At 38.0% G+C, this 17145-nt stretch overlaps 4 protein-coding genes across 7 annotated transcripts in view; 2 read left to right on the forward strand and 2 right to left on the reverse strand.

The window, feature by feature from the left end:
* LOC119909357 (monofunctional C1-tetrahydrofolate synthase, mitochondrial-like) overlaps window positions 1-92 on the forward strand; it is a 30951-nt gene extending 30859 nt beyond the window's left edge. The window contains 1 exon segment of the mRNA XM_038727545.1: window positions 11-92. Within this exon segment, the coding sequence (XP_038583473.1) occupies window positions 11-92 (82 nt within the window).
* A 1336-nt stretch (window positions 93-1428) lies between these two features.
* mrps10 (mitochondrial ribosomal protein S10) lies at window positions 1429-5482 on the forward strand. The gene is made up of 7 exons (XM_038726974.1): window positions 1429-1557; window positions 1731-1783; window positions 2517-2586; window positions 2700-2839; window positions 4468-4576; window positions 4839-4928; window positions 5016-5482. The coding sequence occupies exons 1-7, from the start codon at window positions 1486-1488 to the stop codon at window positions 5094-5096; spliced, it is 615 nt and encodes a 204-aa protein (XP_038582902.1). The 5' UTR covers window positions 1429-1485; the 3' UTR covers window positions 5097-5482.
* Window positions 5483-5552: 70 nt separating this feature from the next.
* Window positions 5553-14281, reverse strand: si:ch211-51e12.7 (uncharacterized protein LOC336335 homolog). Of its 4 annotated transcripts, none has more exons than XM_038726979.1 (7): window positions 14112-14281; window positions 11869-11957; window positions 11550-11699; window positions 11211-11348; window positions 9920-10045; window positions 6944-7058; window positions 5553-5788 (listed from the first exon to the last, which is right to left on the reverse strand). In XM_038726979.1, exons 2-6 carry the CDS (start codon window positions 11955-11957, stop codon window positions 6974-6976), a joined length of 588 nt encoding a protein of 195 aa, XP_038582907.1. In that variant the 5' UTR covers window positions 14112-14281; the 3' UTR covers window positions 5553-5788; window positions 6944-6973. The 4 variants fall into 4 exon arrangements, with proteins under 4 accessions (XP_038582907.1, XP_038582906.1, XP_038582905.1 ...); XM_038726978.1 differs by lacking the exon at window positions 5553-5788 and adding an exon at window positions 5882-6875; XM_038726977.1 differs by lacking the exon at window positions 5553-5788 and having other exon boundaries at window positions 5882-7058.
* Window positions 14282-14642: 361 nt separating this feature from the next.
* On the reverse strand, window positions 14643-17042 carry msgn1 (mesogenin 1). Its single transcript, XM_038727314.1, has one exon. It carries the CDS (start codon window positions 15553-15555, stop codon window positions 15124-15126), a length of 432 nt encoding a protein of 143 aa, XP_038583242.1. The 5' UTR covers window positions 15556-17042; the 3' UTR covers window positions 14643-15123.
* Between the last annotated feature and the right edge of the window lie 103 nt (window positions 17043-17145).

The raw sequence follows: 17145 nt of genomic DNA on the forward strand, positions 1-17145 counted from the left end.
AACCGACCAGCTATCTGAAACTGAACCACCATCAGCGGAGACTGGCTCCGTCCATCCGCCGCTGGCACTCGTCGCCAACAGGCTCCGGCTAGCACGTTAGCCTACTGTTTATTCATTAATACTAGCATGCAGCTTTTTAAAATAATCACAGGCCGGAGGCGTAGTGGACAAAGTGGCAGACTGATATCAGACCTGTCGTCAACAAAGCCGGAGAAACATCAATGGCCAGTGGAAAGCCTGCCTACCTCAGCTCTGATCTGATCTGCTGCCGCTGCCGCTGCTGCTGCTTCCTCTGCCTGCAGCCTGCTTCTGATCACTGGCAGGGCCCGACAACTGTGTCACGTGAGGGCCACGTGATGTAGACCAATTAAATCATCACAGTTCACATCAATTACTGTGGTGTCTCGACTTTAATCTAATCGTCGTTAAAATGAGGTTAAGACGATATATTATTTATTTTCTAACTAGAAAGTAGAAAAAAGTATCCACATCCAACTAAAAGTATCAATATATCAATGTAAAAATACTCTATTTCAAGAATATCCCGCATTCCTAATTTTATTTAAGTAATAGTACATGTTTTATCCTAGAAATGTACTTTAGGCATCAGCAGAAAAATCGCACCTTAAGTGTTATATTGTGGATTATGTTGCAATTATAATTGCTGAAACATTAGATTATTATTGCTGATGTGTATTACAATTATGTATTCCAAACTACAACATGATGGATTTCTAGTAGTAGTGAGTACACATTTGTGCTGTATGGAATGGGGAAGGACACGTAAAAACGAGAATATCTTATATATTGTTAACCTTCTTTGTATTTTTGGGAAGTACCAACAAATTCTTAAGTTATTCAATGCAATATATCAATCTAGATACCCTGAAATGTAATTGCAAATAATTTTTTTACTCTCTTTAAAAAAACATTTGCTTGCTTTGATGTCTGCATCGGATAGTTTATAGGATATACCTGTTTTCTCTGTATCTTTGTTGTAAATTAAATTCTCTATATAAGGTTTTACATATAAGAAAAAATATGAAATATCAATATATGAATATCTGCGATGGACTGGCGACCTGTCCAGGGTGTACCCTGCCTTTCGCCCAATGTAAACTGGGATTGGCTCCAGCCTCCCGCGACCCTGTACGCAGGATAAGCGGTTGACGATGGATGGATGGATGGATGAATATATGAAAATGTTCCCCCACTATCCAACTAGAAACCCTTCAGTTGATGAAGTAGGTTAATCGCCCAGAATTGTATAATAGTATATAACAAACATATGTATACATATATGGGCCTATTTAAATACAGTATACATTTAATATATATGTATTGAAATGATGTGTGTTCCTCCTCGGCACAAGTAGCGCTCCCAGCTTTTCCCACCCAGTTGTCTCAGTAGTACTTTATCCTCCAGCACACATGAGGGCAGCACTGGAGAGCTAGTTCTCCTTTAGTCCCACCTTCTCCAAAAACATGGCTGCACCCATGGCTGTCAGGCGAGAATTATGTTCTTTAGCAAGGATATTTAGTGGAATCTCTTATTTGGTACAGTAACTAACATATTTATTTTTTTGCACGACCTCTGCGAACAATTAATTGACAGTTTAGGTTTGCAGAAGTAAACAAAAAACATCAGCATTTGGTCACGGCAGTTGTAGCATGGTGGTTTTACAGTGAATGTCATCTCTAAATGTCTACTAACATAAGTTTATTTACAGGGACCGCGAGCTTTGGGCGCATGTTCAGGTCACATGAAATGTAATATAATCAGGTAGGCAACAGTTTTTCTTTTTTACAAGTATACATACGTTACTAATAACTGTGATAAACACTATAGCACGTCACTTTTGAGCTGTTTTTCCACAATATATCAACGATGCAGCAGTTATCATTATCTTTATTAATGTTTTAATTCCAGATGTGTGAATTAAATCAACTTATTTACTCAATTAAGTTGCCTTACCCTGTGTAAGCAGAATTGCACATTTTTTTTTACCATTAGTGAATAAAATAAATATGTAGAGCATAAATCTATAGGTAAAAATAGAAAACAGAATAAAGAAAGTCAAACCCAGAAGGGCATATTATAAAGTAAACAATAAATAAAGAGGAATATTTATATTTTAATAGTAAAAAGAGTAAGAATTATATTTAATGAAGTTGTCCATAGCTGCAAACGGAGATTATTCCACAGTTTGGCATTCAAAAGTGCAAAAGGCTACAACATACAGTGGAGTAGCAGAGTGTATGTTGCTCTAACTCATCTATAAGTTAAAATATCCTAAAATGTGTGCTGAAACTCAAGGAAAGCACGTGTGTGTTGAGATCTTTTTTGTCTTGTTTTAGTAAACGTTTTAAATGCATGTTTGCATTTCACAGCATAGTAAAAAAAAATTAAAAAGTAGTAAAATATATTCAATTGATAAAAAAATCTAAAACCATAAACAACTGCTCTATAACAAGTGTTAATATGTTAGACATTATTTACTATTCTGTCTCTGCAGGTCTAGTCTCCCATTGACATCTAGCACTTCCTTCCACACAGCAACAGTGCTTTCATCAACACCTTTACCAGTGAGTTATCAGTACATCTTCTTTAATATTCTCAGACTGCTTTTTCACCTCTGTTTTTTAACAGCCCAAAATTAAAATAATACACGCTCATGTACTCGTTTGTTTCCTTGCAGATCACTGTCACAGAAGAGCCTGACACATTGTTTCAGAAGGTGTCAGTGTTGGTCAAAGGTCATGACAGGGCTGTGTTGGACAGCTATGAATTCTTTGCCACCATGGCAGCTAAAGAGCTGGGCATCACCATCAACAAAGTGTAAGTAGTAATAAAGTTAAGCTGCTACACAAGACAATAGAAATTGGTTTTATTATATAAAAGTGTGATGCGTTATAATACATAATGTTAGACATTTGTCCATCCATCCATCGTCAACCGCTTATCCTGTGTACAGGGTCGCGGGGTTAGCCATTTGTTTTAATATATAAATGTTAGCTATACATTATTATCTATCTAGGGCTGGACAATATAACCAAAAATGTTATCACAATAATATCCAACGAAGGTTAAAGTCAAGGGCAACTGGACTTGGTTGAAGATACTGGAAGACGTTTCGTCCCGCATCCAAAGGACTTCTTCAGTTCTGACTGACTGGCAGGAAACTCAGCTATTTAACCTCAGTGGGGTCGTTTGCCAGGATCGTCGATACTGCTGGTTCGTTAGTGTTCCTGGTTGCTGTAATGACAATCGTTAAGTCATTAGGACAACCTGAGGCCAAGACTGAACGACCATTGTTGGTATCTTCACCTGAGGCCAATAGGTTACGTTTGTTGAGTTTCCTGGGAAGTGATGAAAGGACAGCATTGTAAGTGGGGGATAAGTGGTGGCGTAGACCCCCTCCCCTGTTCAATGACGGCTTCTCAACCCTGGTGTAGATGGCTTCCTTGACATCTCTTTCAAACCATCCATCTTCTCTGTCTAAAATGTGCACCTGGTGGTCCTCAAACGAGTGTCCTCTGTCCTTCAGATGTAAGTAGACTGCTGAGTCTTGACCTGAGGAGTTGGCCCTTCTGTGTTGAGCCATGCGTTTGTGTAGTGGTTGTTTAGTCTCCCCAATATACAGGTCTGTGGATTCCTCACTGCATTGGACCGCATACACTAGATTTCTTTTCTTGTGTTTGGATGTGCAGTCTTTGGGGTGTACCAGCATCTGTCTTAGTGTGTTCTTGGGTTTAAAAAACACAGGGATGTTGTGTTTGTTGAAAATCCTCCTGAGTTTCTCTGATACTCCAGACACGTATGGAATCACAATGTTCTTGCGTTTGACCTTCTTTTCTTCATCCCCTGTAGTTTTGTTCTTCTTGGATCTTGTGGCTTTTTTCACAAAGGTCGACTGTCGTTACAGCAACCAGGAACACTTGCCCTTGACTTTAACCTTCGTTGGATAACTATGACCTGGATGACTGAGAATCTTCACAGACAACTTATCACTAATAAATTTCACATCATTTGATATTGACAATTGTCACAATATATGTCAAATCAAGTTTAAAGACTGATTATTGCTCCTGAGTAAAAGTAAGAAACTGGATGATTAATTGTGGTTTTAAACTTCTAAACACAACAAATCTTAGGTACAACATTCAAAACAATTATGATAAAATATTTTTTCAACAAATATGCATGAGTAAAATTAGTCAGTTTTCCTTAACAAAATAAATATCTTGAGAAAACTGAAGTGCTTATTCGTTCCTTATTCAATCAAATTAAATCAAACACTTATTCAAAATTTGTTATATTGTTATTGAGAAAAGGTATTTAGCAATAATTATTGTTTTATTGCTCAGCCCTAAGGATATCACTGTTTGCCACAGTTTACATTATATCCATACCTTAGTACATCTTTCTGCCTGACATTGGTTTTTTATATTTTGTTTCTCTGCCAGTTATGAACCTTCCAAGGACATGGAGAGGTTTACACTCCTGAAGTCAGTTCACATCTTCAAAAAGCACAGGGTCCAGTATGAGATGAGGACACACTACCGGTGCATTGAGGTGATGAGCCTGAACTTGGCTTTTCATGCTTGTTTAATTGAATTAGTCACTAACAGGGCACAGCCCTTTTTTTGTTTAAGTATTTATGCTCCAGGCATCAGGCTTTACAACAAAGCTAGGCAAAATCAGGCTTTATTCAGCTGGGGACATTGTACTGTCTTTGTAACTTAACAGTTAATCCATTAGTCAGCCGATGTGTTTCAAAAGAATATATTTGTGATTCAAGTATTACAGTGGTTTTGTCTCTTCTCTTGTTTTGTAGCTGTCTCACATCACAGGCTGCACAGCGCAGGTATACCTTGAATACATCCAGAGGAACCTCCCTGAAGGTGTAGCCATGGAGGTGACAAAGGTAAATTACTGCAGAGTCAGTCATACATCAGCAACAATCCCATCAGCTCAATCTAATTGTGCATTAATGAATCGTTCATGTTATCAGACTGCCATGGAGAAGGTTCCAGATCACATCCTTGAGCCCATGTGGAAGGACCACCCCATTGATGAAAAGCCCAGCCAGTGAATTCAGTAATGCGCAACAGACACTTATTGGATGTCTTTTCTGAGACATGATTATGTGTTAATGGGGAGATAAATGGGAAGATATGAAAAAAAATGCAATAGTAATATTTGCTTGTCATGGACTTGTGAACTTTGAACATTATCATCACATCAGAGTTGAACGCTACAGAAGGACTTACATGCATTATGTCAGCTTGTAATGGTGTGTAACAGTCTTCATTTGCTGACAGTTGTCTTCTGTGTAACAAAACAGTGTGCGATGTAATTTTTATTCCAATGAAAACATTCTGCATTTAATGACAACCTCTCACCTTTTTGTGCTGTTATTTGGTGGGAATTGTGAATCTAATGTTTCTTCACAAATATAACAATCTTTGTTTAACTATCTGCAGTGATATTGGATTGTTATTTTGTATGAACACATATTCTGTAGGAAACAAAACCAGCACGCAAGACATTTAATTTTTGCATTTATTGAATAGTCGGTATACACAAATTTGAGACAAAACACATTTTTAACATGCATGTTCTGTAGTGAAAAGAGCATAGCATGCTTATGCTCAGTGATTTAAGGCTGATACTTGCTGCCATTTTAATGAGATTTCCTGGTAAAAGTCCCTGTATTTATCATCATAGACACATTCTCCATTGTTTTATTTAAAGACTGTTGATGACTGGCCCTCCCCCCTCCTCCTGTATTAAAATAAGGTGTCATACAGAGTTAGTGCATCATCTTCACAGAGGAGTAAACAGTGGTAAGAAGCTTCAACTCTTTTTTTTTTTTGCAGCAAGGAGACTCAATATTAAATGGATGGATAAAACCATTGTCTTCATTATATATTTAAATTTTCCTTTCCTTGACCATCAATTCTGTGCCTACTTAGCCTTACTTAATGTACCTACCATGGTTACATAGGTATTGACATTATTACATTTACATTATCAAAACTCTAAACCTGACTCGAGTACTTTTACTTCTGGTTTTGTCTAGATACTGCGGGTTTGAAAACCTCAGCAAGATGCACAGAAATTGACCTTTGTGGTCCCCGCAACCTTAATCCTAAATATGTTTCGTCCACCAGACAAAGTTTATATATGAAGCTTGTCCACATCCACTTTTTTAGATGGTTATATATTATATAAATAAAGTTAATTTGAGATTCATACATCACTATAAATTAATTATTGTAAGATATAATTATACTTTATACAATTTTTATTCAGTATACTCACTAATCGCACAAAAGCATACCTTTAACACAGTAAAACAATGAGCCACTTGTATCAATGGCTTGATTCCATCCATTCCAGTATCTTGATGGTTATATTCACTGAGAGTGTATTTAGAGAACTGTCACTTAACTACACACAAACACACCATGATAATGGTTTGGAAACTAGTTAACCTCTGATGATACATTGTAAGTTTATGTTCACCAGCAGAAACAGGCCCCTGAAACTGTGGCTAAATGCTAAATGGAATTCAATCACCCAAATGTAATTATTCACGCCTGTGCTTTTCCTACTGTGACATGTAAAATTTCTTCATGCCAGTTATTAGTGCAACAATACTGATTTATAGAGCTGTCTTTTCGTGCATTTCCCTGCATGCCCCTACAGTACATATGTATTTCCATACATAAGTCGAGCAAGAATCTTCCAAACCACGTTTTATTGTTTGGAGCCATTAAGAAAACATTAAGTACCATAATCTATGAACCCATAGTCCTCTGTGCATCACCATGTTTGGTACGACTCCGTAGTCGTTACAACTTCCATCCTGAAAAGAGAACCTCCAGGCATCAGTGAGGGAGGGGTTTAGATATTAAGACACAAGAGGAGGCTCACCTTTTCAAGTGAAGTGCCGGACCTCAGGTGTCACGCCGCTGGTGAAGGAGGGGATAGATGTGAGGGAGGGCCTGGGTTCCTGGGGCCTGGGAGGTTAACTGTACTGTGTGCCCCCCTTCATGAGACAACAACAGTCAGTCTGTTATAATCAACCAAAACGGAAAAACAAGAAGGGACTGCAGAGACTGAAGAGGCAGCAAAATGTACTGAAAGTGCTGGAAAGAGATGGAAAACGACAGAGTAGGGGGGAGAGGGGGAGAGAGCCAATACCTTTCTGTGGCTAATTTATGAAACAAATAAGCTGTTACAAATACCTGTTGAGGTCTGCAGCCATATTTGAGTATTCTGCAGTGCCTTAGCAGCTCAGAAAATAAAATGCTCTATCATATAGAAATATTGCCAAATCCTTGTTTGTGCCAGCACTGGATACTACAGTTGAAAGTTCATATGACTGTGCTTTAGCATTACAGAAGTCAAATATTTATAAATTCAGTAAGCCTGAATTAGCACAATATGGAAAAAGGACTAAGTTTATTCACATACCTCACAAACCCTGAAGAGCCTAAATGCTTTTTAATTGGTGTCCACTTTACTCAATGTTCCAATATGCCATTAATATATATCATTGAATGAAAAGTAAATCTGTTGGCGCTTTACAAAATCAATCTAAAAGAGCAACAACAACATTCATGTCAACAAACTTTAATTTTTTAAATAAATATTAAAAATATATGGTAGTAAAGGAGAAATTATAGAAGAATATTAAAGTATAAAATTAGTCATATCAGAGTGTTTATCCTTTTCAGATGATGTGCTCCTTTTAGACATGCTACCACGGAAACTGAAGTACGACATGACGTTGGGTCAAAAGCATTTCATTGCCGTTCAAGTGTGGAGCGGTTGATGGAGTCCTCCAGTCAAAATTAGATGGTAAAATAAATGGTAATGCACTTCAGTGAATGAAATTCATCTTTCGAGTTCTCAGCTACAGAAAGAGTGCGATTCATGTATTACCTTTCCAAGTTTTTTCTTATCTGCAGTATCTGCAGCCCTCAGCAAGTATATAGAAATGTTTCAATAAGATCCACTGAATATTCATTAATAACATTCATTAAAAGGGCTCTTGGTCCTCCACACTCATCCAAATAAGTCTATATAATTATGTGCATCTTTGCAGTGGTCTTTACATGGCTTCAAATATGTAATTGTTGTAAATTGTAATGACAACTCTCAGACTTGTTTGTGAATAAACAAAAAAAAAAAGAGAAGTTGAGTTTATTTTTTTAGTTTTATTTTTTTTTTTCTCCACGACTATGTCATATGTCTTGACGATTTTCATAAAACACATTCACAGGTTCACAAAAGTTAAGTTAATTACAGTGAATAAAGTTTTTGTAACACTTCAAAAAACTAAACACAGTAAAGAGTAATTTCTTATCCTTAACTGAAGCAAATACTAATATAATTTGCTTTCATTTATAAAAAGCTACTAGATATATAGTTCAATATGCTATTCCTTTATAATGTATTTTCCTTTTCGTCATTACACAATAGATTGCTGAAGACAAACATGAATGTTCCAAACAGCAATACTCATAACTTAAAAGAGCTGCACATTAACGATATAAAAATTAAATACTCATGAATACTTGACAAGTGGAATATTGTCTTTTCTCTTGTGTAAGTGTTAAACAATATTTTCTGTACTGCTTGGTGAGGTTATAATACATATATCTATTTCCATGTAACAAAAGGAAAGGTTAGAGAGGTCCAAGGTGTACTACACTAGTAACAGTGGTGCTTGAGGGCTGCACTTTACATAAATATTTCCCCACCTTCAAATATGCAGTGTCACCCATTTTTTATTCTTTATTGAGGACCAGAAAAATGTCTTAAGGCTCACAGGGTGACTGTAACAAGAACCACAGAACACTTAAATGAAGTATGACAAGAATTTTCCTCCCTTTGAGAACAGCTTTTTCTCCACAATGTCAAATACTTCCTACAGTACCAACAGTATCTCTGTAACATATAACATAATGCTAGGAGGCCTTTACATTGTTAATAGTGAGGCATTTTATGTGTCCTTGGTTGTCATTAATCATTTTCACATTATTTTTTGCCAGTAGACAATATCAATAACCAGACATTTGGCCACAGAGTATGTCATGAAGATACTCAGAAACTTTGTATAACACATAATTGAGGGGAATTTCATTTACTTCAACACTTTATGGCCCCTTCTACATTAACAACTGCTTGGTTATTGTTTTTAGGGCACGCTGTGTTAAAAGCGTCGGCCACCAGGGGGCCCTGGCCACCTCTGGCCTCTGCCAGGTGGGGGATGAGGCGGAGGAGAGACTGGTCCATTGTGGTAGCTGTGTAAAAGGATAAAATCACACATTGGATTCTTGGCTTTGGCCAATAGGGGACACACTCTGATAAGAGCAGCCATCTGAACTATTCCAGTCAGGGATGTCATCCCTTCTCAGTTACTGTGTACCTTTGAATGGCAAAATACAGTGTAATGTCTTTCGCAATTTCATTATTCCATGCACTATTTTAATATTTGAGCAGTATGTATATTTTATATTTATAAGTTAACATTCCTTGACTCAACATGTGTTGTACTAAGACAAACTATTTGGGTGAAAAACTATATTATTTCTTCTATTTGATAGACAAACAAAAGAAAAGATCACAAAGAAATGTGATAATTAGAGCACAAGTTAAAGTGAAGGAAATTCAGCTATAATATGAGAAAAGGGACAGAGAGGATTGTGCATTGTGTCACAATCCTCAGTCTTTTGGCTCACAGTTTAATGTGTATTTACATCACAAATTTAAAGGAATAAAACTGGTGTAAGCACGTCTCAAATTATCTATTCAGGAATCTTAGAAGCGTGCAAGGAAGGTGCAGAGAATTGTGACTTGCAAAGCTTAAGCATGATATTAACAATCAAAAACCGCTCTTACCCTCTCGGGCCTCTCGGGTGGAAGTGGCGTGGAGGTCCAGGGGGTGGCATGCCACAGCCTCGAGGGTGTGGTGGACGCCCTCTAAAACCAGGATGACCTGGAGGGGGGGGTGGTGGGGGTCCGTGCCTAAAGACAGGGACAAACACAACAGCAACACTTTTATGTACAGAGGTAACCTTTTGTATTGATACACACAAGCCAGTGTTGATGCAAATGTAAGAGTGAGTGACAACTAGGGCTGAATGATTAATTGCATTTGCGATATTATCACGATGTGTTAAAACAAGATTTTCTAATCGCAAAGGCTGCGATTACACTCTGGTCACATGACACCCAAGACACATTACGCTGTACCTTGACTTCTTGTTGTAACATGGCCTTAAGGAGGAAAGGTAAAATGCACAACAGAAAGATACGTGTAGTAAGTTAAGCGTATTGTGACGGAAACGGTGTTTCAAACCACATGCACAAGTCCGAGTTACAGCCTGGTTACAGCCAGTGTGTTTTGAGGCTGCAGAGGTGGGGGACTCCAGTGTTGTCTGAGAATTAAACACGAGGCGTCACTTGGTTTTATTTTCATTGGCCAACTTTTGAATTGAATTTTGAATTGAGTATTTTTGTTGAGAGATGGACTCCTTGGAGATTTGAACTGACATAAGGACTCATTAATTGGTGGTTGAACTGTGGGTTTTGTATTGAGCGCTCACTGTATAATACACTGTGGTGAACTTAGTTTTTCTTGTCGTCTGTAGGTAGGCCGACCTGATGATATTATATCATATTATTTAATGCCGTGACTTTACTCAAATTATCTTTCTCATATTATTAGAATTTGATACTTCTTCTCTACCATTGCTCATAATAATTCATGCAATTCATGCATCACTTTTCATCATAACACAGGCCTGGCCTACAAGAAACCACTGTATGTTTAATCTATCTAATATTGTGTTGGTTATACACTGATTTACTGCTTGTCGGTTTTGAATAATACACAAGGTAAAGAGCTTAAAATTAATCACAAAATTAATTGTTCAGCCCTAGTGACAACACGCATCCATACACTGGAGGCTAGTAACTCAAAAAGTCAAAAGTAAGTAGGTGCAAGTTGCAAATTGCTTCAAAAAAAATATATGGCTCAAATGTATTTTTACTTGGTCTACAGCACTCAAACAAAATAATCAAATTCTTAGGACAAACGAAAGTGTAATTCTTAAATCTTAGACAAACAACTCCAACCATTTGGCTGCCATGGGTGTCTGCGCATATGATAGTGTGTTTGTGTGGTTACCTGGTCATGGGTGGGAAGGGGCCTCTGAGGTGCATGGGAGGGGGTGGTGGAGGAGGAGGAGGAGGGCCCATGCCCATTGGTCCACCCCTACCTCGATGACCTCTTAGATCCGGGTAAGGTCGCATCCTCCTCATTCCTCTGCAATTGAAAAGCAGGAAGTGTAATTTACCAATAAATTTAAGCATTTTAATTTTAAATACAGTCCACATCAAGAGGAGTTGTTGAACTGAGTGTAAATCTGTAAATATCCCTTATATGTTTTAGCCACACAAGTTGTTTGCATACTAATCAATCATTATCATTTATACTTATCACCATATAGATTTCAAATGTCAGTACCTCATGGGTGCAAATCCATTCATGGCTCCATCTTTCAGGCGACCTCTCCCATGTCCAGGTGGACCAAACCCTTTCATCATACCCCGCCCACCACGCATGACGCCTCGACTCATCCGACCCCCTCGACCACGGCCTCTAAACCCACGACCCCTGAGGAGATAAAAAAAAAATATATGGAGGGACACTGCCAACAGTCCAGTTTCAACAGTGTAAAGTTGTAACAACCACTCTGCACGCTGACAAAACCTTTTCATGCAGTTTAAAAACCAGTATGTATCCAGAAATACAGTGTGGGGCTTTAAGGAACAATACGACTGACCTAGCTTTGTTGTTAATTACAGGTTTCTCAGATTCATCCTTGGACATTTTTGAAGTTTCTGTCATCTTTTCTTCTGTGTCTGCATCCATCTGAAAGGATATGGTCAGTACTATATTACAATGGCAACCTCTTTTATTCCAAATTTCAAAATAACACTCGTGTTTTCTACACACAAAACATAAAAGACATATGTATACCTGCCTTGACATGAAAAAGATTTCTACATGCAAAATGTATTATTTGAAATCTTTACGATGAAAAATAGGGCATTTTACAATTTTAAAATATCAAGCAGAAGAAGAACAAGTTGTAAGTTTCCTGCAGCTACAAGGTAATCAAGCATGATGTCAACAAATGTAAGCCTCATTAAAACCAATAAGTAGCATGGGCAGCTAATTGGTGAACTTTCCAGAGCCTCATTTCCCATCAGAGAAAATGGGACACAACCAAAAGTGATGCTCAGATGTTGCTTTGATCGCTATAACAACACAAAATGAGGGAATACAAGTGTAATAGGTAATTATGTTCAGGGCTATTAATATGTTGACTGACAACAATTCAACACAGTTCAACAGTGAACAGGATGCTAGCGTTCTGCTGGGACCGATATGTTTAAAATATCACTCAGCAGATCTTGGAAACATGAAACCTCAGTGTTGCAATCACTCCACTGTCACTGGGTGTGACAGATTTTACGTGCCTCATTCTGAAGCAGGTGACAAGTTTGCGAGTTAAGGACGGACAACTGCAGGTCAAAGCTCATAGTGGGAAAATTATTAATAGTCCCAAAGCCCTGATAATGTAAAATGCATTATCAGTGACACTGCTAGACTGTGGAGAGTGGACTGTTGTGAAATAGGCAATATATTTTGGGAATTTGCAGTTTTGAAATTACTTTCTAAATTTGCCCTGAGGGTGTAACTGCCCCAGAAGAAGGACATAAACTGAAAGAGACGCCTGTGTCTCTGATACTTTGGCAGAAGGTCCAGCAATTCACATGAGCTTAAGAGGCCTACACATTGGCTAAATACCTTTTTAAAAGGAACCATAGTTTAAGAAAAAATCTACAAGGATACAATTAACATATACCACAACTGTTAAGTTCTTGTAAGCAAAACACATTATTTCTAAACAATATTGCAGATGATAATAATTGCCATAAGATAGGATGAGGTCACTATGAGCCTACCATTTACTAAGCCTGCAGGATTATTATTTATTTATTATGGTCAGTCTAAAAGTCTATGTAGGTCTAAAAAAACAAAAGTTTTAGTATGTCCTTTCAGCACCTTTATGGACTGTTTTAACTGATGCAGCTACTGCTGTATTTATATCCATGTTCTGTATATTGTTTGTCCGATACTCACTGTGAACTGTATGTAGAGTCAGTTGCCAGTTTATAAAAAGGTATACCTAGCTATAATAGGTGAAATGTAAAACAAAAGCTCTGCAATTAATCCTAACTGTATGAAGGTAAACTGTTGTTTTTCTCATGGTTATTTTGGAGGCTACAGTTTGTGGTATTGCACTATACTGAATGGTGTTTTAATATGTTTTCCATCCCATTTATATCAATGAGGGTAACGTTAGACTATCTGTCTATTTATATGGATATATTTATTACATTTTCACAGATATCTACATACTCCTCAGTGCTTGGAATTCACTGTCTCTTATGCAAATGACAATAACAATAAACTTTAAGGAGTGTAACCATGCCATGGAGGACTGTCACATGCCCATACATTATCACTGTGTTATTTTAAACTAAATAAGCCTGCAGATCCAAAGGCACGTCTAGCGTCATGGAAACATTTTTATCCTGACCCTGAGAGGCGGTTGGAGCTGTTTGAGCTACGACCATCAGAAGGGCCATGAGCAAAAATACAAGTCAAGTCTTTAATAATACTCCTAAATACTGTATAGAACACAAGAGCTAATGTTGGTGGCTAAATAAAAATGCAAAGTGCCAGAAGGGCCCAGTGTAATTCCTGGGCTGAACATCGCAGAGCACACCTCACGTCCAGTATGTAACAGTTAGTGTCCAAAACTGTTGCTTCGTCATGAATAGTCATCAATTAGGCAGTCAACGTTTAATAGCCACTTTCCTAATTGAAACTACGAATTAAATAACCCTACTAACAAGTATTTAAATGCTTGTCAGGTAACGTTATGAAAGGGGCGTTCCTGTGATTTTCAAACGCTTTGGTCCTCCGGTGAAATGTAAAGAAGGGATGACTTACTTCAGTTGGTGATGCACGCGAGGTAGATTCAAAAAGTAATATAATTTCCTATTTGCTAAGAAAAATAAACAATATATTAGAAAAATAAAAAATGTACAAAATTTCCAACTGCTTTCGTAGCTCTTATACGCTTTGAAATGGCGGCTTCGTCAGACCAGACATCCCAGATTGGGATTTCTTCGTGAGGAACACATTGCTACGCCCACCGGGAAGAATGCTGGTGTCTGATTGGCTACTTGTTGTTGTCAATCACCCTGCGTTCGGTAGTTCTATATTCTGATTGGAGGAATTGACTGACGTACGTTCTGACTGAGCTGAAGACGGTGTTAATCAATTAGTCTGTGCCACAAATTCAACTCATTATGCAAATTTATTGTAAATGTTTCACACAGGACTCCTATGGATTTGTTTAACAGTGCAAACATGTTAAAAAAGTCTGATCTATTATAAAATTGAATAAAATGAGGGATAGAATAGACAGTTTAACTCATCATTTATTGAAAACAGCAACACAAGGACTAATTATTGAATAGCTTTCAGACACAACAAAACTTTAAAATATCACGCAGCTACTTAAGTTCTAAAATATAGCCCACCAGCACACAAAGTATGAGAGATGAAAAACAAGGATGATAAAGTTTCTCTAAATTCTCTGTTAACACAAACATAGGAATATTGGAGAGATTCCTCTTTAGTAAAGCTGTATTTCACACCCATCAGGATACAGTGAGCGAAACATATAGGCTACAAATCAACAAACGGCAAACTCTCTTTCCAGATACTGAATTCATAATTCAAACACAGGCATCTTCATATACAAAAATAATTGCCAAGTACCCGCTAAATATTTACATCAAGAGAAGGGCAAAAAACAGAGAAGGAAAAACATGAAATGATATCGAATGATTAAGTTATCTTAAAGATGTAGCATTCATCAGAGATATATAGCTAACTCCATCAAATGTCCAGATGAGAGTAAACCTGATGCGTAAAAGTGGTCCATGTGCGTCCGTTACGCGCGGCTGAGGATGTCTGAAAGTTTGTTGATGTATTCAATTGTGTATTTGAGGGTTTGTATCTTGGTCAGAGGTTGGCCTCTCTTGCTGTAGTCCGGCGGCAGGTAGTCACGGAGCTGGTGCAGAGCCTCTGCAAGACTCCTCATCCGCATCTTCTCCCTCTCGCTGGCCTTCATGCGTCTTTTGGTGGACATCTTGGGCTTGCTCAGCCTCTGCTCTGCTGGAGTCGCCCTGCGTTCATTGAAGCCGAAAGATAAATCATTGATATCCTGATGCCCGCTGGGGTAGCACATCTCCGGTGAAGAGCACATGGAGTCCACCGAGGGCTCCGGGGACGAGGACTGAAGGGAATCCAGATCCTCTCCAAACGTACTGTCATGGATCTTCCAGTCAGACAGTATTTTAGCTGTCACAACCTCCAGGTTCATGTTAGAAATATCCCGAGGCTTCTTGCCGTCCACAGCGAGGATGACATTAAGGGTGAGATTCTGTGAAGGTCATTTTGCCAAAGCGTTTTTATATAGAAGCAGATCTCCGGAGGTTTATGGGTTCACAGCTGAGGCGAAAAAAGTTCAAAGAAAATCTCAAGTGCCAAAATGCGACCTTCCCCGTCGTTATTTATCACTGGGGTGTGAATAAGGCTAAATAGACGCATAATGTGATAAAAAGAAAAATAATTAGATTGCCTTTGAGGGAAATTACTCTTTAAAGTCTGCATGACGACAATTATCAGTTTGATGTGATTTGTCTAATGAAGGAATGAGTGGGATCACATGAGATCTTCACACCTCACTGGCAAGTCAGGCCTGCGTGTGTCTTCAGTCTGGAAGTTATATGGTCCCAAAAAATAGCCCAAGCTATTTTTTTTTTACTTATTAAGAGTATAGCTTTACACAGCCAAATTGTTTTTAAAATATATCAGAGAAACTAAGGTTCCGAATCAGCTACAATCATTGTCCATGTCTCCAGACAGTGTAATTAAGGGCCAAAATAATTATAATAATTATGCTGCCTTTGTACTGAGTCTTAAAATCCTGTCATTTGCTACCTGGAGTAATGCTTCTTGTTTCCTGTTTGAGTTTTTCAAGTGTAAATATCCTTCACAAGCAAATTACAACTCTTTGGGAGACCAGCTGATTTGCACTGGAAAACAATCATAATTATTCTGACAAACTGTTTCAGGAGTTGCTTTAGGAAAAGGCACAGTATTGGGGCTCAGTTGCTATTTGGGCAGAGGATGCAGCTGTCACCAAGCTCCTGCCAGACCTTTCATGTCTGAAAAGGTGTGTAAGGTGTCACTCATGATCAAGGGGACCAACGCTGGCAGGTTGTAAAACCAATGCCTCAGTGTCCTCTGTGTCCACTTCTGCTGCAGTGCTTTCTCTCTCTAGCTATGCTAAGTGACATGTAGCTTGTCAAACAGCAGTGGGAGAAAATAAGCATATGCGGTGCTTTTAAATGCCATTTACAACTGAAAACTGCTAATCCACAACCTTTTACCGATTTACATAAACAGTTCCTTTCAGGATCAGGGAAACATGTTATGGCAAGCCTCCTTGGTGCAACAAAAACATTCGTAAAAAACTTATTTATTTGAACAATTTCATGTTTTGTGCATTGGCCATGCAATCAGTCAAGATCACAACATATATCTAATGACAAATCATTTAATAAAATCATGTGTATAATATTCTCAGTTATAAGTGGCACGTTTCTTTCAATTCAACTGAAAGATCTTTTTCTCTGTATATTTAAACATACAAAAATAAACTATGTGTATTGAATGTTTGACTCAAGGTCCAATTAGTAACTTTTTCTGCAGCTTTCAAACCACATTGCACTCATTTATTACTTGACTAAACTGTGCACAACTACAGACACCGTTCCATTTAGGATCACAGGAACAGTTTGTGGCATTGCTAATTTTTACTTTCTAGTAAAATTGTTTGGTACATAAAACATGAGAAAACAGTGAAAAATGCCCATCCCACTTTGCTAAAGCCCTAGCTGATTCCATG

This window comes from Micropterus salmoides, unplaced genomic scaffold, assembly GCF_014851395.1.
Source record: "Micropterus salmoides isolate LMB-PRFRI ecotype aquatic unplaced genomic scaffold, ASM1485139v1 Ms_hic_scaffold_18, whole genome shotgun sequence".
Classification (NCBI taxonomy): Eukaryota; Metazoa; Chordata; class Actinopteri; order Centrarchiformes; family Centrarchidae; genus Micropterus; species Micropterus salmoides.